The sequence below is a fragment of the Gavia stellata genome, chromosome 2 (assembly GCF_030936135.1).
Source record: "Gavia stellata isolate bGavSte3 chromosome 2, bGavSte3.hap2, whole genome shotgun sequence".
In the NCBI taxonomy this organism is placed as follows: Eukaryota; Metazoa; Chordata; class Aves; order Gaviiformes; family Gaviidae; genus Gavia; species Gavia stellata.
Genome location: NC_082595.1, coordinates 106,284,634 through 106,309,900, shown reverse-complemented (window position 1 = coordinate 106,309,900; position 25,267 = coordinate 106,284,634). Strand labels below are relative to the sequence as shown.

Below are 25,267 nucleotides of genomic sequence, written 5' to 3'. Positions count from 1 at the left end.
ATGCTTTATACAATTTTGAATTGGATCCTGAAATGCCCTGGGAAGTGGCAGAGCAGAAAGTAAGACAGGAGGATGCATCTTGTGTATGAACAAAAATATCTTTGCATTTTCTGGTGGCAGACATGATCTATTGCAAACTCTGTTCTTTTGTTTTTCAGACGCTGAACTGGACATGAATGGGATGGCATCAGATCACAACACTTCCTCCCAGGAAGAATATCTCCCACACTATCTCCAGAAGGAAGACCCCTTTGCATCAAAGCTTTCTAAAGAAGCTGACATCATAGCTGGGTTTTATTTGACAATAATTGGTAATGATTTTTTAATTTGTCTTTGAAATATGACTATGTCACTGTATCCTTGCAGGCACTCACAAAGAAGGCAGAAGCTGCTTTGCATTAGATGTGTAATTACATTTTTCTTCATAGTAGAAAGAAAAATCTAGGAGGGAGAGGAGAGAACGTGTTAGAAATATGGTGTCAACAGTTAGTGTCAACAGACAATGCTGCTCCAGGTAGCCAAAAGTGACTACGCTGCAGACCTTCCAGCAAAAAGTGAAGAAATACTCAATATTTTTCCTATTGATAGGTTACTAGCTTGCAGTTTAGTCGTTCCCAACCGGAACTGACTTTTACCCTTAAGCCATGTGGGTTTTATGGACTGTTTTCAAAGCCACTCTCATGTGCCTATGCAGCAAAGAGAACATCCTCAGACGTGCTCATTTGAATCTTGCTCAGCTCCTGGCATCAGCTGTCCTCCATTACATATTATATTGAACAATATTTTCTGCCTAACACCCTCCCTTCCCTTTTGTTTTGGAGTCTTTTACCGTGTGCAAAGTGACTTTGTAAGCAGCGTAAGTGCAATTATTTATTGGTTTGTGCACGCAGATGACAGCTGGGACTGATTTCTATGTTAAGTATTCATATGCCAAGGAGTTGTCATTCAGCTGGGTAATACTGGTCTCCATTGCTTCTGGGGATAAACTGATCCTTCTTCTTGATGATTTACATTCTTGGGAAGGTGGAGGCAGGGTTATATCTTTCTGTAGCAATACTTGTCTCAACACTTACACTTCTTTCTGCAGTTCGGGTTTCCTTATGTTTTATGGCTTTAGTTCATGTGGTTTCTCACAGCTCAATAGCTATTTTCTCAGTAAAGCTGAGCCAAGGTCATATAACTGTGCTACACCAAACTGGGCTCCGGGTGTCAGACGGCTGAACACCAGGCTGAATACAGGGTATACAGTGTATTCCTTGACGTTTATTTTGGTTTTGATTCATTCTCTTGTTCTATCAGTTCTGTACAAAATACGAAGGTCTTTCAGTCCTACCTTCATGTTTCTCATTCACTGTTTTACAGCCCTCCTTCCTATTGTCTCTTACTGCCTTTCCCCCGACTGATCTAAGTAATCTAATCTTTTCTGCAGTGGAGGTCTCACAAAGGCTTGAATAACGCTCATTTCTCATTTCTCTTCTGCTTATGTCTTTATAGAAAAAGGAATTCACAGCAGCAGAGGCGGCAGGTGAAGCTGTATCTCTGTGCTGTTCTCGGTATTCATGCACTGTTTTGTATGTATTCTAGCTTTTCACATATATATATTTTTCCTGCTGCTATGCAGACAGATGTCTTCGCTGAATTGTCCAAAACAACCCCCCCTTGGATCTTTTTTCACCCAGTTAGGCAAATTTAGCTTTAATCCTAGGAACAGGGATCTGGACAGGCTGGATTGATGGGCTGAGGCCAGTTGTATGACGTTCAACAAGGCCAAGTGCCGGGTCCCGCACTTGGGTCACAACAACCCCATGCAACGCTACAGGCTTGGGGATGAGTGGCTGAAAAGCTGCCCCGCAGAAAAGGACCTGGGGGTGTTGGTCGACAGCCGGCTGAAGATGAGCCAGCAGTGTGCCCAGGTGGCCAAGAAGGCCAACGGCATCCTGGCCTGTATCAGAAAGAGTGTGGCCAGCAGGAGTAGGGAGGGGATCGTGCCCCTGTACTCGGCACTGGTGAGGCCGCACCTCGAATGCTGTGTTCAGTTTTGGGCCCCTCACTCCAAGAAGGACATTGAGGTGCTGGAGCGTGTCCAGAGAAGGGCGACGAAGCTGGTGAGGGGTCTGGAGCACAAGTCTGATGAGGAGCGGCTGAGGGAACTGGGGTTGTTCAGTCTGGAGAAGAGGAGGCTGAGGGGAGACCTCATCGCTCTCTACAACTACCTGAAAGGCGGTTGCGGAGAGGTGGGTGTTGGTCTCTTCTCCCAAGTGACTAGCAACAGGACAAGAGGAAATGGCCTCAAGTTGAGCCAGGGGAGGTTTAGGCTGGATATTAAGAAAAATGTCTTTACTGAGAGAGTGGTGAGACACTGGAATAAGCTGCCCAGGGAGGTGGTGGAGTCACCCTCACTGGTGGTGCTCAAGGAACGTGTGGACGTGGCACTGTGGGACATGGTTTAGTGGGCATGGTGGTGTTGGGTTGATGGTTGGACTTGATGATCTTACAGGTCTTTTCCAACCTTAGTGATTCTGTGGTCCTGTGGAGTAGCTGAAATTAATCCTTCCAGTGTACTCTGTGGTGCCTTGTTATATTGGCTGTATTTAGTGTAGATTTACCCAGTTCCGAAGAAATACCCCTGCCAGGTGTGAAACATCTTGAAAAACACAGATATAATCAAATTAAGGCAAGGAACGGAAATCAAAAATTTCCAGTGAAAAAAGAAAAGCTAACCATGAAGGCACAGACTTACATGACCAGTGTGAGAAGACTGAAATCATGGTTTAAAAAGGGCTGATAATAATTTTGATACTGGAGTTATCAGTAAGATTCCCACCTTCCCGGTGTTGTGGACTGGACATCAAACAGCCTGTGGTGGACTCATTGCACCCAGTGGCCCAAGCCAAGAAAGTTCAAGCCATAGCTCTGCTATATAGATGTGTAGCTCTAGACATCATATCCCACATTTCACTCCAGGTTTAACTTATTTTTTCATGTGGTTTTTTTGCATTGCATTTTACTTGGTTAGTTACTTTATGCTTATGGTCATTACACACTCCAGTAGCAGCTTTCATTAGAGCCAAGTATGCTTTTCACATATGCATCTTCCTTGGACTTGCATCTATAGCATATGATACCGCTGGTATGCTGCACAGATATTTTTAATTCCTTTTAACAATCATTGCAATGATTTTAAGCAGTCATTGCTTAGCTGCTGGACAGTCATGCCCTCAGCCGTTTCAGCAAAGGCAACTGGTTTCATGTTTTCTAGACCAGCACAGCAGTGTTTTAGACACTGTCTATAATACGGTAATGGATATTAATTTGCCAGAGGCCAAGAGAAGTACAGAAAAACACCCCTCCCTCCCGCCTTTTGTAGGGGTTTGTGTGAAGGAGATGTTATGCTTTTTACTGGTAAAGCAGAATTACACCTCAGATCTCAGCCACTAAGAGAGGGAATTAAACAAAACTGGTGGAAGGAGCAATGTCAGGTCTTCTGTGCTTGTGAATAGATGGGGTAAAGTAGTCATTAAACATATTTTTCTTACAAAAAAAAAAAAAAGAAAAAAAGGCTTTGCTTGGGCTAATGCTTCTCATGTGAGTTGTACCTTACAAGATTGGGTTAGCTTAGCACCTTGGGGATGCCATCATTAGCTCCTGTTGATGTGCAGATCCACATTTTATTACCCATTCATGTTTAGGTGGATAACAACATTTTAATAATCTCTTGTGCCTGTAAAAATATGAAAAGTTAGAAGGAAATTAATCTTTGTTTTTCCCAGGTAAATCTCTTGAGTCGCTTTTTTTACTTTCTGCAAACAAAAATAATCCTAAATTTCCTTTTCTACTAAGCTGATTTCTGACAGTTCAAAGCATCCACATTTCTGTTGGGACAAGAAACACTGCCGTGGAGAGATTTTTGGTGATAGACAGTGGATCTTAAGGTTGTGGAGAAGGAAGCCTAGCTCTGTGAAACTATTCACTGACATCGAATTCCACACAACAGGCTTGCTAAGGCTGTAAATTCGCTTTAATTGGCAGCTTTATGCTTAATCACAGCTCCCAAGCATCCAAAACAGTAAGCATAAACTATGTGCTTAAATAGCTCTTGGGCATAGTTGTGTCTTGTGGTAACTCTGCAGTATTGCAGATTTACTTTGTAAACTGTGTGATCTGCAGAAGATGGAAAACTGAGCTGGAGCATTCAGCTCCTCTACCCAGTGAGGGTATGTTGATACGTTTTTCTACTGTAACTTGTGGTTTGGGCCGAACCTGTCCATTGTCATGTTCTGTCACTGAACTGTGTCCCCTCTTCCTTTGCAGATCCCTTCCAAGAAATGGTGGCCCCTCTGGAGGATATCCTGTGTGGACATCCTGATAGCAGAGAGAGGGGCTAGCTGCGGAAAGGTGGGAAGCCAGGAGGTGGGGATTGCTATTGTGCTTGAGGCATGTAAGGTGCAAGTGAGTTCACAATTTATTTCAAACAGGGGAAGAAGTTGCACAGTGAGTGAACAAGGCTGAGATCCTATCAGGAAACTGGGCAGAGCTTTTACGGTCAGGCTGGCTGTACAACTGAAGTACTGCAGTTTGAAAATACAAAAATACGTTTTTTTGTCTTTAAAGAAAATCAGGGGTCTTGACCAATCTGGGATAAATTCTCTGTGAACGTGTGATCTTTTGTCCTAACTAGTTCATTTCCATGTGTATTTTCTAAATTGTTTGGGAAAAAAAAATCAAACAGTACACATGGTTATAAGAATCCAATTCTTTTCACTTGTTACTTCCCCCGCTAGCTTTTTCATCACTGACTTGATTGATTTACTGTATGGCCGGGTCGGGTCTCTCTCTCTACTGAGCAGAGACCTGCTGGCTGTCAGCTCCTTTGAAAGCCCATGGCAAGTAACTATTGATTTGCAAACTGTTGTTGCACGCTTCCTCAGTGTGTTATGAAACAGCTTAATTGAAAACAAAATCCTGAACGATCTTTTTTTTTTTTTCCCCCCCGTGATGGTTTAGCACTGCTGTCAGATTGGAGAAAAGGAATCTTATTTGTTCAAATTTCTTCTTTTACACACTTTCACCTTTTGCTGCAGGTTGGCTTTTTCTCTGTAGGTGGTACTTTTTTAGTTATCGCATCCTTGGCTCTATGTGTGTATTTATGTCATAGTATTACAGTGTCATGGACAATTGTACCTTGAACTGTTTGCTCCTGGAAAAGAGCCTTTAGTTTATACCTGAAGAGTCTTTTTTCCCCTGTTTCCAACCCCAGGATCTGCCCAGGCTCACAGCCTGCCAGCACCCACCAGAGCTGGGAGCCTGCGCCAGCAAGGACTTCAGCTAGCTGTTAGGAAGTTCTTTTTAATAGTAGGAAAAATGAAGCATGGGATGGCTCATCTAGGGAGATTGTAAAGTCTATATCACCAAGGAGTTAAAAAAGAACTCAGATAAGCAATTGTCAGATGCGGGTATAGACAAAATCACAGAATCACTAAGGTTGGAAAAGACCTGTAAGATCATCAACCCAACACCATCAACCCAACAGGCTGGACCCTTTCCAGCTGTAGGATTAGGAGGTCATTGGGCTGGGGCTCTCTGAAACATTGCTATTAATAATGAGCAGTTGCTTCAGAGACTTGTCTGATGAAGACATCTCTCTGGACTACCAGTCAGTTGAAAAAGATTCAGGAAAATGTCAGGTGTTTTGAAAGGTATTTCAAAGTAGATGCTAACACACTAGATACAGAATCATAGAGTCATAGAATCGTTTAGGTTGGAAAAGACCTTTAAGATCATCAAGTCCAACTGTTAACCTAACAGTGCTAAGTCTACTGCTAAACCATGTCCCTAAGTGTCACATCCACACATCTTTTAAATACCTCCAGGGATGATCTCAACCACCTCCCTGGGCAGCCTGTTCCAATGTCTGACAACCCTTTCAGTGAAGAGATTTTTCCTAATATCGAGTCTAAACCTCCCCTGGCGCAACTTGAGGCCATTTCCTCTTGTCTTATCACTTGTCACTTGGGAGAAGAGACCAGCACCCACCTCTCTGCAACCCCCTTTCAGGTAACTGTAGAGAGCGATGAGGTCTCCCCTCAGCCTCCTCTTCTCCAGACTGAACAACCCCAGCTCCCTCAGCCGCTCCTCATCAGACTTGTGCTCCAGACCCCTCACCAGCTTCATTGCCCTTCTCTGGACATGCTCCAGCACCTCAATGTCCTTCTTGTAGAGAGGGGCCCAAAACTGAACACAGCATTTGAGGTGCGGTCTCAGCAGCGCCGAGTACAGGGGCACGATCCCCTCCCTACTCCTGCTGGCCGCACTCTTTCTGATACAGGCCAGGATGGCGTTGGCCTTCTTGGCCACCTGGGCACACTGCTGGCTCATCTTCAGCCGGCTGTCGACCAACACCCCCAGGTCCTTTTCTGCAGGGCAGCTTTCCAGCCACTCATCCCCAAGCCTGTAGTGTTGCATGGGGTTGTTGTGACCCAAGTGCAGGACCCGGCACTTGGCCTTGTTGAACGTCATACAATTGGCCTCGGCCCATCGATCCAGCCTGTCCAGATCCCTCTGCAGAGCCTTCCGACCCTCGAGCAGATCAACACTCCTGCCCAACTTGGTGTCATCTGCAAACTTACTGAGGGTGCACTCAATCCCCCGTGTCTAGTAAAGGATGAAGATTCTCTTTAGCCCTCCTTTTGTCGCTAATGTATTTATAGAAATATATTTTGTTGTCTTCTATGGCAGTCACCAGGTTAAGTTCTAGTTGGGCTTTGGCCCTTCTAATTTTCTCTCCGCAAAACCTCACAACATCCTTGTAATCCTCCTACATAGTCACAAACTCTCCTTTTTTTCCTGAGTTCCATCCAAACCTGTCTGCTCAGGCAGGCTGGTCGTCTTCCCTGCCAGCTCATCTTCTGGCACATAGGGATGGCCTGGTCCCGAGCCTTTAAGACTTCCTTCTTGAAGAGTGTCCAGCCTTCCTGGACCCCTTTGCCCTTCAGGACTGCCTCCCAAGGGACTCTGTCCACCGGGCTCCTAAACAGGCCAAAGTCAGCTCGCCAGAAGTCCAAGGTAGCACTTCTGCTGACCCCCCCTCCTTACTCCTCTGAGAATCGAGAAGTCTATCATTTCATGATCACTATGTCCAAGACGGCCTCCCACCATCGCATCCCCCACGAGGCCTTCTCTGTTCACAGACAAGAGGTCCAGCGGGGCACATTCCCTACTTGGCTCACTCACCAGCTGTGTCAGGAAGTTCTCTTCCACACACTCCAGGAACCTCCTGGACTGTTTCCTGTGATATCCTAAATATCACTAAAGCGAAAATGGCATTAAGAGAGAAAAGGATTAAGATATATGAAAAATGCTCAGCAACACTGAGCTGCAAGGAAGAAAATAATTCAAATGAATACCTGTATCTACTTATAATTTGGATTACATTTTCAGAGCTGTAAGAATTCACCAAGGATAAATCAAATTTACTGAGAAAACCTAGTATTAAATGATAGGACAGCTTCTGTCCTGTTTATTTTTTAAAATAATATAGAAAACAATACTGTCAGTATAAAAATAAGAAATGTTTCCAATTAGACAGGTGTTGCATTTATTACTGAAAAATTTAAAATCAAAGTATTTTTCTCCTGAGTTTGGTAAACTTTCAGTTTCACAGTTACTCATATTTCTTGAGGAATAGTCTGGTTTTAGCCTCATGGATGTTCCCAGGTTGGGTTTCTTGGTTCTGTGAGGAGATGGCACCCTTGCAAGGGGATCATTCCATTGATGGGCCAGAGGAAATACCCATTTAATTCCTGAGGTTTAATTCCTGAGGTCTGGCCTCCCATCAGACTCTGATGAAAATTATGTGGGGTTCAAAGCTACAATCTTTGGAGAGGGTGGCGTTGCTGGGCGGATTGGGGGCTGCTGGGGTCTTTTTGAAGAATGGAATACAGCTGAGTTTGCATCACCAGAGCTATGTGTAGGAAGGCACCATGAAGAGTGACTCTTCTACCTCATCAACAGAGGAAAGTTGGGTCATTTGCGATGTTTTTTATAGTGGTGTGGAGGGTTGGCCTCGGTCAGCAGCCAAGCACCCAGGGCATTGCTCCAGTGTGAGGCCTCCATGGGCCATGGTCCCTTCGGGGTGTTCACCTTCGGGGGTGACTCTTGTTTCCTGAAGGGATGTTGTGTGTTCTCCTGTGTTTCCACTGCAAAACACTCACTCCAGCCTCAAACTCTTTCAAACATGGGTTAGTGAAGAAACAGTTTTCTTTAAGGGAACTGGAAACCCTGCAGTTTTTGGTACCAGTGTGATTAGCTCCATGGCTGATTAAGCCCTTGCAGCATTGGTCCCTGCGGGTCCTTGGGTGGCGATGTGGCAAAAAAGATGTCAGCCAACATGAATAGGATCCCTCCTCATGCACTGGATTCCAGCTGGAAGTTAAAATCGGATATATTTTGTGATTTTTCTTTCTTATGCTAGAAATAAATTTTTATTGTAAAATTTAAGATGTGATATTGATAACTTACATTATTTTAGAAATTTATCCCTCAACCTCTGATTATAGTATTTAATAAAATTAAGGTGGTCAGAGACTGGGGTCCTTGTGATTACAGGCAGCTGAATTTCATTCTTGTGGCTGTATACATGTTTGTGGGAAAAATGGAATTGATCAGAATAGAGGAATTACGGGATTTCTATTATGTGCATTCAGTCGATAGTTGAGCAGGCTCAGGTGGCGAAGGCAATGCCCTGCTGCAGAGGGGAAAATAGCATTTGTTGTGGGAGGGAGATGTCTGCAGTAGATGTCTCTATGAGCTGCACAGTGAGGATGAGATGATCATGTTTCAGAGTAAAATGCCTAGCCTTGGGACCACAGGTTCCAGCTGAAAATATCAGAGAATTTCACATGGAAGATGGGATATTGCTGTTTTTGAGGAGAATTGTAATTTGATTGTTTTACTTTTTTTCATTATTATAGGGATTCTTTCAACTCTGGGAAATGGGTATGTTATTTTTATGTCCTCAAAACGAAAAAAGAAGTTGAGACCTGCTGAGATAATGACTGTTAATTTAGCAGTGTGTGACCTAGGCATTTCAGGTAATTTCATGTCTTATTTTCACTAATTTGTACTATCGCATCATTCTTTCTGGCAGCAGCAAGAAAGAGTCCTCTGGAAATCATGGGGAGCCCAAAATGCCTTTTGCTTTATTATTTGCATGTAAAGAAGAGAGAAGGATAGAAAACATTCCTGAACAACTTGATGGAAAAAAATGAAAAGCAGAGAGGAAAAAATAGGGTTGGATTTATCAATCAGGCAAAACTCCTGTTCACCCCAGCACTGGGCAGGCCTTCAAAGACAGCTCCCATGTGTATCCTGGCACAATAACAACAAAAAAGCTCAGTATTATGGTTGAAGAAAACTATATTTTCCTGCTCTAGGGTGCAACAGGAGGGATCCAGGTGCCTCAAAAATACATATTTAGCCAAATATGACTGGGGAGGGGCATGAGGGGAAAGAATTGGAAAATGCCAGTGTCCATCAGCCTATCAAAGCTAATAATTTTGTCTCTAGTGACCATCCTCTTTCATCTCTGGGTCAGGAAAACAAGCATATGTGCCAATCTATAGAGTAAGAGAAACATCAGCCAACTGGAGGGATTTTTGTTTCAGCCCTACAGCCTGGATGTCCTGGCATGAGAGGAGGGAACTTTGGAAAGGTTCACGCAAAGTTGCGGAGTCAAAAGCCTGTGGAGATCATTCCTCTGGCTCTTGACACGAGTCTCATTCAGCTGCTTATGGCTACATGCAAATGCAAGGGGAGGAGTGGATGTCCTTTAGAAAAGGATATTTTGGATGGCAGACAATCCAATGGGTATAAAGGCCTGATGTGGCTGACCAGGGGATCTCCCCAGTGCAATATAAATGACAGTATGTTCCCATGCTCCCAAAGTCATCAGTCCCCTATGTGTTGCATACACCAGGACCCCTGCCCCCAGCTCCAGTACACCCTTTTCCTGTCCTTGTCTCTGCCAAATGCTTTTGCCTTCATCCAAATGCCTAAAATAGCACTGAACAACATAAAAAGATGGTTCCCAGCCTCCCAAAACTGACACTCATTGTGCTCTCACTGTACACGGCCGAGGAGCTGCTCACCCCCTCAACTTCCAGTAATTTTGATGCCTCTTGGTGATCAGTAAACATGGTTTTCTGAAGGAGATACTTATGAATTCAGCAGAAGAAAGGTGTCAGTGTAAATATCTCTGCTCTGCTACCACACAAAGAAATCCCAATGATTTCTTTGGCATATCTGCCGTGGAGACACTATTATCATCTTGCAGCACTTAGAAGTGAAGAAAAAAAAGCAGTTTTTGCCTCTTCTGTGATGCTCCCATCTCCTTTGTTCCTAAGAGTGTGTCTTATTTTATAAGGCTCATATCTTACTTCAATGAGATGGAGTATTTCAGGAGAATTTGTGTAGCTGTATATTTAGAATGTAAACGGATATCTCCTAACCATATAATCTGTGCATCCCAACCATACAAACTAGAGCTTGTTTGGGAGCCCTCTTAGCATGAGGGCTGCTAGTTTCTCTGTTAAGGTCTGTTACCAACGTGTCACTTTGTTTTCCGTGGGGATCTCAATCTATCTGTGTGTTTAAATTTTACAATTAAAAATAATTGTGACTGGCACAGCCAGGCGTGCTTTTTCTCCCTTCTCTTTCCTTTTTTTTTTTTTTTTTTTTTTTGTTAATGGAAGATGTTGATTCGAGAAATGTGATGTGTTCTATCTGATGGACTGATTGGAGTGAAGATGGGACTTTTTCCAAAATCTTCATATATCACGCACTCGTCTTGGCACCTTGTTCAAGAAATGGGTTCTGCCATGGCCCTGCTTCCTGCAGATTTCCACAGGGTGGCACCAGCCACTTGTTCAAACCTGCATCAGGCTCATTTTGCACTGATACCATGCTCCGAGCCCTGTGCCGCTGAAGAGAAATTCGATTTTGTGCAAATAAATGTATTGGCCTTTAGAGCTGGCAATGATTTACATGAGTAAAGTTGCTGACTCTTAGCATATATCCTAGACCTTGCTATATTTCATGTTTTTCTTGAAACCTTAATCACTCGGGACAGCTTTTGCTTCAAAAATTCAAGTACGTTTATTCTGCTCAGAGAAAAGCACATCATATATTGACCTGAGCACAACCTTCAGGCTCAGGCAAAATTTTCCTTACAGTCCTAAGCCAAAGGAATAGAATCCCAAAGTACCTTGTTTAAAAATAAGTCTCATTTTGAAGGGTTTTTAATCATGATGCTTTTGGCATAGAAAATGGAGCAAAGGCCATTTTCTGCAAGATTTTGTTTTGGTAGAAATGTTTTAATTTTCTGTTAAGAATGAAAACAGAATGTTTAGTTTTGCAGCAGTTTGATGTGAAGTGGAATATTTTAGGGAACAATCCAAAATATTTTTCTACGGATCACTTCAACATATTACAGACTTTTGTCTTGAAGTCTATGAATAGTTTACCTTGTGGGAATTACAGTTTGCAAGACTATTTTTGCCTTCTTTATAAGCCAATTCACTGAGCTGCCATGACGTTACAGACAGTATGGTTCAGCCAGGGAAACTAGCCCAGGGCAGCTGAGATGCTTTCAACTCCTTGAGGTGCTCTGTGAGCTCCCATGCAGGAAGGAATACAGTCACAGGAAGGTGGAGTTCAATATTTAATGTTGTTTGAATGTTGCAGTTGAACTGTTCAGGCCTTGGAACATTTCAGTCTGGTAAGTAGAAATGCAGGATTTGGAAAACATGCTGATGTTCCCAGATTGTAAATTTTTGAGTTTTCTGTTCCATTAAAGTTGGTTTTTTTGTTTGTCCCATTTGAGACACACATACAAAAAAAAAAAAAAAATCAAGAAGTGGAGATTTCCAAGTAGAAAACTACAATTTCCAAACTTTCCCATTTTTGTTACATTTACAAAGAATATGAATAATGTTAATCTGTTTTAAGGTGAGAATGGAACAATATATGACCTAATTTCACTTCTTTAATGTATCACCCACCTTTACAAATGGAGAAATGAGCTAAGGTGCCACTGGGACACAGTCTCCAAAATAGTTAGGTATTTCCCTTCTGTTTGGGGATGCTTAAAACTTACTTATTAATATCTTTGGTCAGGTGACTTGCTGAGAGTCACCAAGGAAGAGTGTGGTATGGACAGGAGCTGAAACCACTTCTGCAGCTCAAATCCATGCAGCGACAACAGCACCATCTTCCCTTTCTAACCTAACACTTTACCACGGTAGGCGTCCTACTGTTGGGCCTTGGTGGGTTTGCAGAAGTCCTCTTCGAAGGCAAATTTCTTTATCCTGTGTTTGAAGACACTTGATTATTGGGATGTAGCCTAACTAGATCTGTGCCTATTTCAAACCCAGACTCACCCATCACCTGTACTGTTTACATACTGGCATGTGTTTGCATGTGGACTTAACACATACTCTAAAGTATTCATAACAGGAAGAGCTTGCACATGCCCAGTACCAGAATATGCATTTACTTCTGGTTCATGTGGTCTGCAGTATAGCACTTATTTCCAGCCATTCTGCAGGTTTGGCTCATCCTACCCCAGCAACAGTGCTATGGCATCTAGCTACATCTGTCCTAGGCTTAGTCCTGTGGATGGAGGGCACTCAAGTTATCACATCTGTTGTGCCTAAAGCCCTCTGTCCATGTTGCAGAGCATTTTTCTGGTATTACCTTTGGGTTTGCTTTTCTGAAAAAGGGTGGTTTTATCAGTGATGGATTTTATCAGTCAACTGACATTCTTTTCTCCTTTTGAAGTTGTAGGAAAACCCTTTAGTATCATTTCCTTCTTTTCTCACCGCTGGGTGTTTGGATGGATAGGCTGCCGCTGGTATGGATGGGCTGGTTTCTTCTTTGGCTGTGGGAGCCTTATTACCATGACAGCTGTCAGCCTGGATAGATACCTAAAAATCTGCCACTTGTCTTATGGTAAGAAAGAAAACTATATTAAGTGACTACAGAAAAACCATATTAAGTGATATAGTTTTCTAGACTGAGATCATACTTAAGCACTTCAGAATGCTTTTGTTAAATACAGGGGGAATAGACAGATAAGGGAATACACAGATAAGAGAAACATATTTACATGACCCAAATAATTCCAGCTAAATTTATATTGCTGGACATACCACCTTCACTCTTGTCTCTCTGCTGTCTGCTGAAGCCATGAGTTTTAGTAATCACTCGTAGATAAATCACTTTGTGTCTATAAAGGCCTATTAACATTAACAGATGCAAGTATTGCACAGATTGCAAGGTCTTATGGAAAAACACACAAAAGTATTCCTTATTAGATGCCTAAATTCCTTGAAGATACGTGGCAAGCTACTTAAAACGTCTAAAAGATTTGGATGTGCAATAGGTCGTAATGTGATATCGTCTCTCTAATACAGAGATGGAACCTGAGAAGATGAAATGAATTTAGCAATGAAAGCTGTTACCACCATATCCATCAATATCTTATATCTCTTGAATATGATGTATTATATGCTTCATTCTTTCCAGTTAAAAGATGTCACAGTTTTGAAAAGATGATTTTCTTGCATTGGAAGGGACTAACTCCCCAGCAAAATACTGGGAATACTCCAGGTGACTTTACATTTAAGAAACACCTTGCCCATGTGACTTGAGGGACATACAACAGATTTCACTATAATGACATATAATATTAATCATGTAATGTGAAGTTATAAGAAATGTTTGCAGCTAGGAAGTCTAAGTAAACCAGTTTGTCCAATAGCTGAGCGTGCGATCAACTAAAAGCTGTGGTACTGTGCTAAGGTCTGCTGTCATAGATCCTGGCATGTCCATACTTTTTCCTTAAATGTGAGTGCAGGGAAGGTTTCCTTAGCTAAATTTTAAATACACCATTCACATTAAGCAGGTTTTCAGTTCTTTCTATAAATCTGTTGTCAAAATAATTCAGTGGCAACCCAAATCATAGCCAATTTTTCACAGACTTGGTGAGCTGAAGTAAATATTTCATGGCCGGCTGCATTCACGCCGTGAGGTCTGGTATTTAGTATGACATCTTAGTTCAAGAGAGACAGAACACTTCAAAACCTTTTTTCTCAAGGGCTATGTGATCATGGTGGTCCATACAAAATGATGGAGAGCGATAAACATATTTAACGTGTTTAGTTTAGGTGATTAACTTAGCCATTTTCTGTATAAGGCCTAAATCAATCATCGGGAACCTGGAGCACCTGACTATATACCTACATCTTCATTTTGCTCTAAAGCAGCAACTGTTTTTTTGGTTTTGGGTTTTTTGGGGTCTCTTTTTGGTAATATGTTGCTATGGTTTGACAATAGCTGTGAAAAGAATATCACGCTATTGTTGATTTGTTTTTCCACACCTGAACACAACAAACCACCTTTCTGTCTCTCAGCCATTGTGCTCGAATACACCATTTGTCAGTCAGTGTTCATTTTCCTTCCAGTGATCTGGAAATGCAAAATCAGCTGGGGAAGGGGCACTGGTCACATCCAAATTACAGTTGTTTCTTTGCTTTGGTTCTGTTTTAAGTAATTCTCAAACTCTGAATAAAGCTCCTCAGTGTCAGTGGATGGGGAGTGAAAACAGATTAGAGATTCCAAGGTGGAAGGAGCAGTTATAATACTATAGTCTGAGTTTCTGCATAAATCATAGGTTTTACTTGTTAGTCCTATCTGAATCCAACATGTTCAACATAGGTGATGATGGAAAGCTTGTAAACTGAAGTTTTTTGTAGATGAATTAGAGTTGTATGTAAGATGAGCAGAGAGACAATATTCCACTCCACAACTCCAGGCATGCCATTAAAAAAAAATGGGCAAGGATACATGAAAACACCTATTACGAATACTTCTGACAGGGCGCATATGGTGATTTACTGTACTGGAAAAGAATGACAAGGTAAAAATAAATCTTGGATACGTTATTTCCTTTGTAAAGCCTTGTCTTTCAGTCACTTGGGTTGATAATTTATGTTGAGAAGTGTCCTGAGATCAAACTTTAGCCAGTTGATGTATGACAGGAGGAATAGGAAATAACCTAAGTTACATTATACAGTTGCAGCTAGTGAGCCTTCACACTGAATAATGAAAGGCTGAATTAAACACTTAGTCCTCCATGTGGATTGAACCTCCATCTTATCTGACCACACACTATGGATACGCCTTTACAGACCACAAAGCAATTTTCAAAATTACTAGGCAAGATTCCCACGATTGTTGCTAAGCTAGTTGTTTGGATTGCTTTCATACGGACTCTTCTAGGTTATAAATCATCACAGCCTAAAGTAAAGATCTGAAATAACATTAGGTGGAGCCCTTCATATGAGTGTACATTTCTCTTCATGAGGTACAATGCGAGCTGGGGTGGCTAGCTCAGGGGTCACTATCGATACCTGAAGAAAGGTGAGATGAACTCTACAGAGTTGATGTCAAACAGCCAAGCAAACTCCTACTGCATGTGTAGAACGACATGTTCAGTTGTGCCAAATACATATGGACCTGAAGTTGTAATTCTTGAATTATCTTCCAGGTACCTGGCTTAAGAGACATCATGCATTTATCTGTCTGGCAATAATCTGGGCCTATGCTACGTTCTGGGCTACGGTGCCTTTTGCTGGTGTGGGGAGCTATGCCCCTGAGCCGTTTGGGACCTCCTGCACTCTGGACTGGTGGCTGGCGCAAGCTTCGATGGCTGGGCAGGCTTTTATTCTGAGCATTCTTTTCTTTTGCCTCCTGTTCCCAACTGCGGTGATTGTGTTCTCCTATGTCAAAATAATTTTAAAAGTCAAATCATCCAACAAAGAGGTTGCTCACTATGACACCAGGATTCAGAACAGCCACATACTTGAAATGAAGCTGACCAAGGTAGGTAGGAAGATTTAACTCAGTTTGCATTCTCGGGTCGTAAAAGCAGGCTTGGAGAACTTCAACCACATGCTCTCCTATGCTGACCGATAGTACAATGCTCTGAAGGTGCATTACCCTTTTAGCTTTCCCCTCCGTTTCTGTCAAGATTGGAAAAGACAGGAGTTGAAACATAATTTTGTGATTAGGGCACTCGAGTCCCTGAGATCGTGATTCAGATTGAAGCTCTGCCACAGCCTTGCTGTGTGACCTTACACAAGTCACATCATCTCCCTGTTCCCCATCATAAAACTCCCTTTGCTTTCAGAAACAGTTGTAAAGAATTATTTTAAGGCATTCGAGGTGCACAGGAATTATAACAGAAAAACAGATAAAAAGCAGATTATTGTAGCAGGGAAATGAAACTTTCAGACAGCTTACGTTCCTCTGTTAATGAAGATATAAACCAAAGTCACTCCTGTGACATTGCAATTGTTTTTATGCAAATAATTTATCATTTAGGTTGAGCCATGAGCTGCTGATAAAAATGCAGTCAAGTGATAAAATGAATTTTCCATCTCGGACCATATCCTATTTTCCCTTTCTGATTGAATCTATTTTCTATTTGGCAATGGTGACAGCCATGATCCTTGCTGGTACTGGTTATTGTGCCAGGAAATCTCTCAAAATAAAAACTTGTACTGAACAAAACCAGATTCCCTAGTTGCAGAAGATTCACCAGCCTCTGTAAGCCATGCTAAGAGGGAATCAAGCAACATCTTTTGCTTGGCTGATCAAATTTTATCACATTTTGGGGAAGTTAAACCGAAAGTTATATAATATACAGCAATAAGTGATATTATGTCTAAACATACTGGAGAATCTCAGCTAGATACCTGTATGGTCAGTGCTGCCAATACAGCTGGTAAAACCGTACTTGCCTTTAAAAAGGGATGCTTCAATATGGTACTGTTTTGTGGTTATTTAGCACCATTCCTTTGAAGAACAATGGAAACTTTTGATTTGAGGTTGCAGATTTATTTTTGTCATATTGGAGGGATCATGTGAAACTTCAACGTGATCTGAGTAGAAACTAGTAATTGTCCCTTCTGTCTTGGATCTACAGTGGAGAACGTAATGTTGGGATACATATAAATATGGAAAATGAGTCTCCATCATAACCCATTTAACTCCACAGCACAATTTATAACAAACAGGCTGTGTTTGAGATCCTTGGCTCACATGCACTGTTTCTTCAGTGACAGAAAAGAAAAAAACCCAAAACATAATAGAATGAAGTTTCCCTGAAAATAACATTACCATCACGTTGTGGAACCAAAGGCTCCACAAAAGGTTATGCAATATCCAAAAACCTTGTGCTTCCTGATGATTTTTTGTTGTAATCCTGCTAATTACCTTATTCCAAATGAGTGCACATGTACTACTATCAGTCTGGATGCAGTAATAGTCTGTCAATGGCAGCAGTATAATGGCATATGTTCTTCAGGATGTATTATTGCGTGATGTCATTTGAAGCTGTATCAGGCTGTGACTGAGTGCAGACAGGCTGGTTCAGGTAAAGTATATAACTCACAATTTTTAGCCCCAAACAGTTTTTCTTTAATATTTATACTAAACATTCCTATGGCTACATTTCCTCCTGTTATAAGGAAGTCCTTTTCTCATTTACCAGGAATGCAACCTAAACATTTGGTAGAAATTGGTTTGCTTTTTGAAGCGTCTACAGATTCTAATGAAGTATAAAATCCATGCTGTGGGTTAGGAGAAAGAAAACCAGACATTGTACTAGCATTCTCACTCTCAATTAAATTCCCAGTAGTTTCAATTCCATCTTACCCATTTTTTATCTGCTAGAGTGGGTATACCCAGAGACTTGACAACTCATGACTTATTGAATGACTTTATGCTCACTTTTTCCCTATTTGTCTTGGAAGTGATTCAAATGGTTGGTGTTTTTCCAATGGAAGATAGGCCATAGACCTCCTCCTGGGTGCAGGCAGAAGATAGACCTAGTTTATCAAAACTCTTCTCCTTCCTCCAGTTACCAGTGGCCATCCTCCTGGCAGGTTATTCATCCCACTGGGTTTTGACGCCTTCTCTGTGGGACATCAGCACAGCCTACAAGAGAGGAAGAAGCCTTGTGTTAGATCAGGGTGTTGCAAACGCTTCTCTTTTCTCCTGTTGTTAATTTCCTTTGCTTTTGCATCATTGACTGGTGCTGGGTGAGAGAGAAGAAGGAGCTATAGTAGATATAGACAGGAATACACCCTCCTAAACGAACTCACCTACAGAGACAGTCAGGGTCCCCCACTCCCACACACCATCAGGACCTAATTCAGTCCTGGAAACCTCTTCAAAGACTTTGATTTTATGAACTTCAGAAACTGATTTCAAAGGACCCAGAATCTGGAAGACTTCGACTTCCTAATTTTTTTTTGTTTTGTTTTCCCAGTGCATGGTTGTTTCACTCTGGAATGGAAAAGAGACTGGGTTTCTTTTTGACAATGTGAGGAACATTTGGTTGGAAGAGACTATAGAAGTAAGAGGCTCCTCAAATAAGCAAGAACAAGAAAAAAAAAAACCAAAGAAACCCTGTAGGAAATGTTTTCAGTTTAACCTGCATTCATTTGAAAGCTCTTGCTAAGGTTTTCAAAAACTTTCACCGCTCTATGCTATATATTATCCCAAAAAGGGAGCCTATATGTTTTGAAAGGACTCTCCTCAAATCAAAAATCAAAATTTAATGTTCAAGAATTATTATTTTCTGAGATCTCATTTAGTTTCCTCATGTTTAGCCAGAACTTACAGCATTTTTAAAGGTCTGTGATAACAGACTCATTAACTGCTCTGTCAGGTGAAATTAAAACAGGCACTAGATAAAGAGAAGAGAAATGCTTGCCAGCTTTTGTTCATATTGTAAATTTATCTGAAGCGAGTTACCATTTTTCTTTTCCATTCTGTTGCATGTTCCCTTGCATTCTGCCTAGCTCTGTGCTGTACTGCCAGTGTCTAACTCTGCTAGATTAACTTCTTTCTCTCTTTTCTCTTTTCCTCTCACAAGGTGGCAATGTTGATCTGTGCAGGGTTCCTCATCGCCTGGATCCCTTACGCTGTGGTGTCTGTCTGGTCAGCCTTTGGACAGCCGGATTCAGTTCCCATTCAGTTTTCAGTGGTACCAACTTTGCTTGCAAAGTCAGCAGCCATGTACAACCCGATTATTTACCAGGTCATTGATTGCAAGTTTGCCTGTTGCCGGTCAGGTGGATTGAAGACACTGCAGAAGAAGAGCTCTTTGAAGAAATCAAGGTAATTTCTTTTTTGAGAAGTAGGATATCTTCAAGTACACAATGTTGCAAAAATGTACCAAAATAAGATCTACCAAGAGTCACAGCTCTTCAAATCTTACTTTTTGGTTTTGACCATGACCTATGCAGGGTCTTGCTTGCCATGGAAATTTGTAAAGTGATTCCAGGTGCAAAAAGAGAAGCAAGGAGATGGTTCTTACTTTTAGATGCAGCAGACACTCCATTAATATACTTGGGAAAAAGTCCCATTGTTTTTAGTGGTTTTTGGATCAGTCCTGTCCTCCTGTTCCTTTTCTTTCATGTCATCATATGGGTTACCTCCAGAGGTGTTGATGACTTCCATTGCCAGTGAAGTAAGTGGGAGAGAATTGTGTTAATTCCTTATATGACTAACGTGTTAATACCATGCCTTTCAGCCACAAAATCAGCAGGGAGAGACAATAGTTCCTTAACCACCCTGTTGGTACCACTCACACCAAAAAACCAAAACAGACAAATCAAAGTGTAATAAGGTCTCATAAAAAGGCCTCTTCTCTGTTTAAAACTTTCTGGCAAAATCTGTGCTGACCACCAGTGAAGTTCTTGGAAACACTGTGCATTTGGAGGAAAAATGCTTCTAGTTCTGTCTTATGCCAGACAAATATCTTGCTTCTGTGATTGAACAACAATGAGATAATGTTGGATGTTAATCTGACAGTGTAGACTGATAAAAAGGCCACAAATGCCCTACCAGATATAAGTGACTGTGAATCCATAGGATTCCAGTAGAATGATTTGCTTCAAAAGCCTAGAACAGACATGCCTCAGTCTGTATTTATTAGAGACATGAAGGCCCATTTCATTGTTCATATTATTCCCTTACCAATTCCAGCATTTTCTGATGTATTGTCCAGAGAGTGAGTCAGTATCTCATGCTTTGACAGTTTCTCATAGCAGATTATTCTATAATCCTACAGTCAGATTTCTCTCATCATCAGAACATACACAGTTTATGTACGTTGTATGTGCTTGAGGTGCTAAATTTATAGTTTACCAAAGACCCTTCTGTGGTTTTAGGCAAATGGGAGACAAATCCAAAGTAGCCTTCAGTGAATCTTTGGAGGCTGGATTTGTGTGTAACCTCCATGTTACCATTCCAAAGGTGGTATTATCTAATCCCTCACGCTGAATGCAAGTTGGCTTTCCTAGGCCTGTGCAGTGAACAAAATGTTCTGGAAAAATCACTTCCCAGAATTAGGAACTTAATTGTTAGCTTGTTTTGAGCAACATGATTGTTGTGCTTTCTCCTTCCCATAGGATGTATACCATATCTGCAGACAGAGACTCGATGGCAATGAATGAAACCCAACTGGAAGTATGAAGGCTCATTTCACATACAGCAAATGAAAACCTGATGACAAACAATCATACTGTCTCAAGTTCCTCCTTCTGTAAATAAATTAAAATGTGATGACAGTTTTATTTTACTCCTTAGTCCTATGTACAATGTAGTTCTTCCCATCCTGGCCAAAATAGTGCTATTAGAGCTGGGCAAATATTTTAAGTACTCAGAGGACGAAGAAACAGAGAAGATTCATTTGTATAAAAAAATTTTATTCTCTTCAGAGCTTTTAAAATACTTTTTTTTTTTTTTTTAAAGCACTAACAGAAGTGATAGTTTGGATGATATTTTCCCTCACGGAAAGGGAAGTATTCACAAAAGCCAGTTTTAGTTTGCTGAAGCTAATCTCCCTAGATTCCTACTGCAGTCACCGGAGAACTGGAACATGAGAGACAGGATTCCTTAGAGGACAAATCTGAGTCAGAGCTTCACTTATCAGGGCTCCGAATCACCCAGTGGAGAAACATTAGCCCACTGATTATCCCTTGTGAATATCTCTCTGGCTCATGTGTCTAGAAGCTATCTTAAAACTACTTTGACTTCAGTCCTTCAATATTCTGAAATATTTTGGTTTTAGTCAAGGCAAGATCAGAAGTACCACACTCATACACCACAGATGGTCAGTATTTGTGAATGAGAGGGGAAAGGTCTCTCGCTCAAATTCTAGTTTCATTTAAACAATTTGGAATCATGAATGACTTTGGAATAAAAAAGCAGAACCTAAATGAAGTCAGCCCCATACAAGCCAAACTGAGCAAACCAATAGTTTGCACATCTTTTTACCATTGACTGGCCAAAATTACAATGAAATGTGATGGCAATAAGCAGACAGGTTTGACTTCTTGAATGGTAGCTGACTTTTTTCACCTTGTATTGTACTTTTCACCATTCTTTATGAGATCATTATTTAATATAAAATGACAAATCCGTCCTCAATCCCAAGCACGAAACCAGACTCAAAACTAGTGAATTCATGAGAAAGGTTACAGTATAGGTAACAGAGAAGTCTTTCTCAAGTGCAGTTGTATCCAATTTTTAAACACGAAGCCCTGGAAGGATGAGGATTAGGAATGATTTAGGAAAACGACAGTCCTACTAAAACAAAGCTTGTAAGTTCCTAATACACTCAATAGAAAAACAATGTGCTTTGAAAAGACCTGCGGAGTAAGGCAGCCAAAATAGTTGCTTTGGATCTGAGCCATAATTATTTCCATTCTCTTCTTTTTCTTTTTTGGATTTACCTTATGGGAAAGACATCGCTACAGACCAAAGATTAGCAGTCCAGTATAAGCAGATTTTTAATGCTTAAAATAATGATTTTGATATTTGTATGTCATTTCTTTTGGAAGAATATGATACTATAAAAAATAAGTTAATTACAAATCCAAGAGTCTCCCACACAGATTTGTGTTGACTGTGCATTAAAAAAAAGAAAGTTACGAGGGTTAATGTTTTCTTCTGAATTGTTCCTTTAAGGAAAGAAAGCATTTATGAAAGAGTTTCAATTGCTTTCCTGTTCAACATTTAATGGTACTTTTTATCATACTGATATTTCACAATTGTGTTTAACGTGTATTCCCTGCCCTACTGAACTGAACTTCTTTTGTAGCTGATCTGTAGTGATGTTAATCTTGTTTTATACGATAATATCATAAAGGTTTAAAGTAATCTGATGTTTATTGGCATGTCCCAAAACTCCCTTTCTGCAGTGCAAACAGTTGCTATTTTCTCAAATGATATTCAGGCAATGTAGCAGAAGTTGAATTTTGTTGAATTTCCTAAGCTGAGTAGAAGAAAGTATTGTTTCCTCCTCCGCAGTATTTTAGTGAAGGAAGTTTGAATAAATACTAGGAGGACTCACAGAGATACAGGGAGTTGCCATGTTACCTATTCAATGTTTTGTGCTAATTTTTCCCAGGAAGTTGAGTTCTTTCACTTTTATAGACCTTTCGGTATAAGGCAAGTTTATTTCTTGATTATGGTTGCAAGTTGCACCCAAGAATTGATCCAGAGCAGAAGGCATCCCTTACAATATTTCCAGATTTGGTTATGAAGCCATTAACAATCTTCCCTCCATTTTTCTGAAGCTTTTATTCCTTTCTTCATCCAGGCAAAAGGTGGTTGTTATCTATAGATGTTTATCGTAACTAAGGTCTGATGTAAGGCAGATATAGTGGCCCTATAAATGCAGATTAGTTGGAGCAGAGCTGCTGGTAAGACTGAAGGAGTTACCCACTAGTCTGGCCAGATGGCAGGGAAGATCAATTCACAGTTTGTGCATGAACCCTTCCTGTAGTTTTAATTGGGGAAGCTTTTCTCTTTACTTTTTAAAATTATGTACACTCTTTGAAATTGCTGCTGGGTGATCCCAGAAATGGATGCATACTTGTGGCAGGGCTGAATTTTATATTCTTAAAGACTCAAATATTTTCAGATTTCACTATAGGATATGTTCTAGATACACATGTGCTGTCTAAATAGGTCAGAGGTTTAGTAAACTCTGACTATGAACTTCTGGCATCATGATAAACATGTTTCATATGATTTATTTAAAAATATTTATTTTTATTCAGTGCCATAATTATATTTGCTTGAAGACACATTTTTACTGCTACTGAATAGTATCTAGCTCTGTAAGAAATGCCAGGATTCCAATTTTAGCAGGAGTTAGAGACATGTTTATACTGAGCATGTGTTCAAATGAAAGATGTTTTCCTGAATCAAACAAGACATAAACATTCAAGCATGCAGTACTGTAATTTAAATGCAGAATCTGAACCTAAGAGCTCATGGATCTCATCCGATTCAACGATAAAAGAGAACTGGAGCACCTTCTTTTCCTACCCGTGGAAAGTAGATCATGCAATTAGCTCATGCTCTGTTTGGGATCACAGTGGTAGAGGAGTAAGGGGCTTTATTATGGATTCAAATTTTCAAGGTCAAGTTTGAATTGAATTGAAGGCTGTAGCCTGATGGTTCAAAAGGTAATCAATAATTTGCCTTTGATGCTCAGGACAGAGTTTTGTCCTCTCCATGGGTTGAGTCTGATAATGGACAATTATATAAAAATGAGATATGTAACCTTGGTCTAAGGTCATCAAAAGACAGTGAATCTCTCACTTTCTGTTCAAGAAATCTTTTAAATGTTTTGTAAGATTCAAACTTATGTTGTTTTGTGACCTGAGCTTAATCAAAGCACCAACAATGTAAAACCTACTCAGTGTGATGAATGAGTAAGGAATACAACTCTGAAGGATAATTTCTTCATTGCATTTTCAATATTTCAGCCTCCTTGTTATATTAAGAAAGTTCCACATTTTATGTAGTAACATTAAACTAAATGTTTTTCAATTAAAATAGTGCTATCAAAAATAATAGCTATAAATGAGAATCTTTTGTTATATATCCTATGTGCATATTCAGACTGAGCTGCCAAGAAGCAAAATATTATCTGAATTCACTGTCAGTGGCTTGAAGGAAAAAATTGACACAGGTTAGGACTCCATTTAGATAATGAGCTGACCCAGACCGCAAGATTGTCCCTGTGAGATTAAGCCACTACTCCGTATTTCAAGGCTATAGACAGTGAAATTATGCGAAACATGTGGATATGGAGACTTTTAATTTGGTCGTTTTCAGCCATAGATGAAGAATGCCTATAAACCTTCTTCTACAGACTTTGAAGTCTGATGGCAAAGTAGAACTCTCAAGATTTACAATGCTTGAAGAGACACTGGAAATATGGTATTTAAGCAAACATTTATGATAGAAGTTGAAAAAAGTAAAGCACTGAAATTGAAAGTTATGGTTGTGAGCTTTTGGAAGACAGTAGAGAATGTTTGTTCATGCAGGTGAATGCAGCTGTAGCAAAATTTATTTCTACACCTGTAATAATAATGAAAAGAACCCAACCCAACAAGTGGTTTGTTAAAAATATTTATGGCCTACAGTGCAAGGTCCAAGCCAGCAGAAGATTTTTGGCTTTGTGGCATCCAAAGGGAAAGAGAAAACTGATGTGTCTTCATATGAAGAGAGTATGATTAATGAATTGACAGGCTCAATGCTAGTGAATTGGATTCTTTGGTGGAACTTTTCTCTTGGATGACTGTGTATGGACAATGTCTTTTGGAGGATGTCCCACCTCCAGTGTGCAGGGTGAACTTGGTTATGAGAATAAATCCGAATTGCTCTTAACTGACCAGGCACTTAGTTCTTCTATAATTCTACATCATTCTTTTTATGATTTTGTTTCTACCTCTTCTTCCCACCAGGGAACTTTCAGACATGCCAATCTACATCCCTTAGGAGAGCTGCTTTGACGTCTTTTTAGTTACATTTCCCAGCTCAGGATGTTCCCAGATGAGTCTTGCCCCGGGTAAGAAGCTCTCAACAAATAACGCACACCACAACACATATTTCTCTCCCTCCCCTCTTCCAAGACAGATGGATGATTGCCTGGTTTCCTCCACATCTGCATCTTTCCAAGTTTCACAAGTCTTTGTAGTTCTCCAGCCCCAAGGAAGCACATTTAGCCACCTGAAACTAGAATTTCAGGAGAGCTGTTGCTAGGCTTAGAAGTGTCGCAATGAAGGGAAGAGGCCTTTATTATCATCACCATGTTTACATATGTTCCTGAGCCGTT

At 40.7% G+C, this 25,267-nt stretch overlaps 1 protein-coding gene across 1 annotated transcript; it reads left to right on the top strand.

The window, feature by feature from the left end:
• On the top strand, positions 1-20,604 carry OPN5 (opsin 5). The gene is given in 7 exon segments (XM_059835692.1): positions 1-143; positions 145-311; positions 8,970-9,089; positions 12,835-13,005; positions 15,605-15,939; positions 19,001-19,245; positions 20,541-20,604. Coding segments are annotated over 7 exon segments (1,245 nt in total).
• The last annotated feature ends 4,663 nt before the right edge of the window (positions 20,605-25,267 follow it).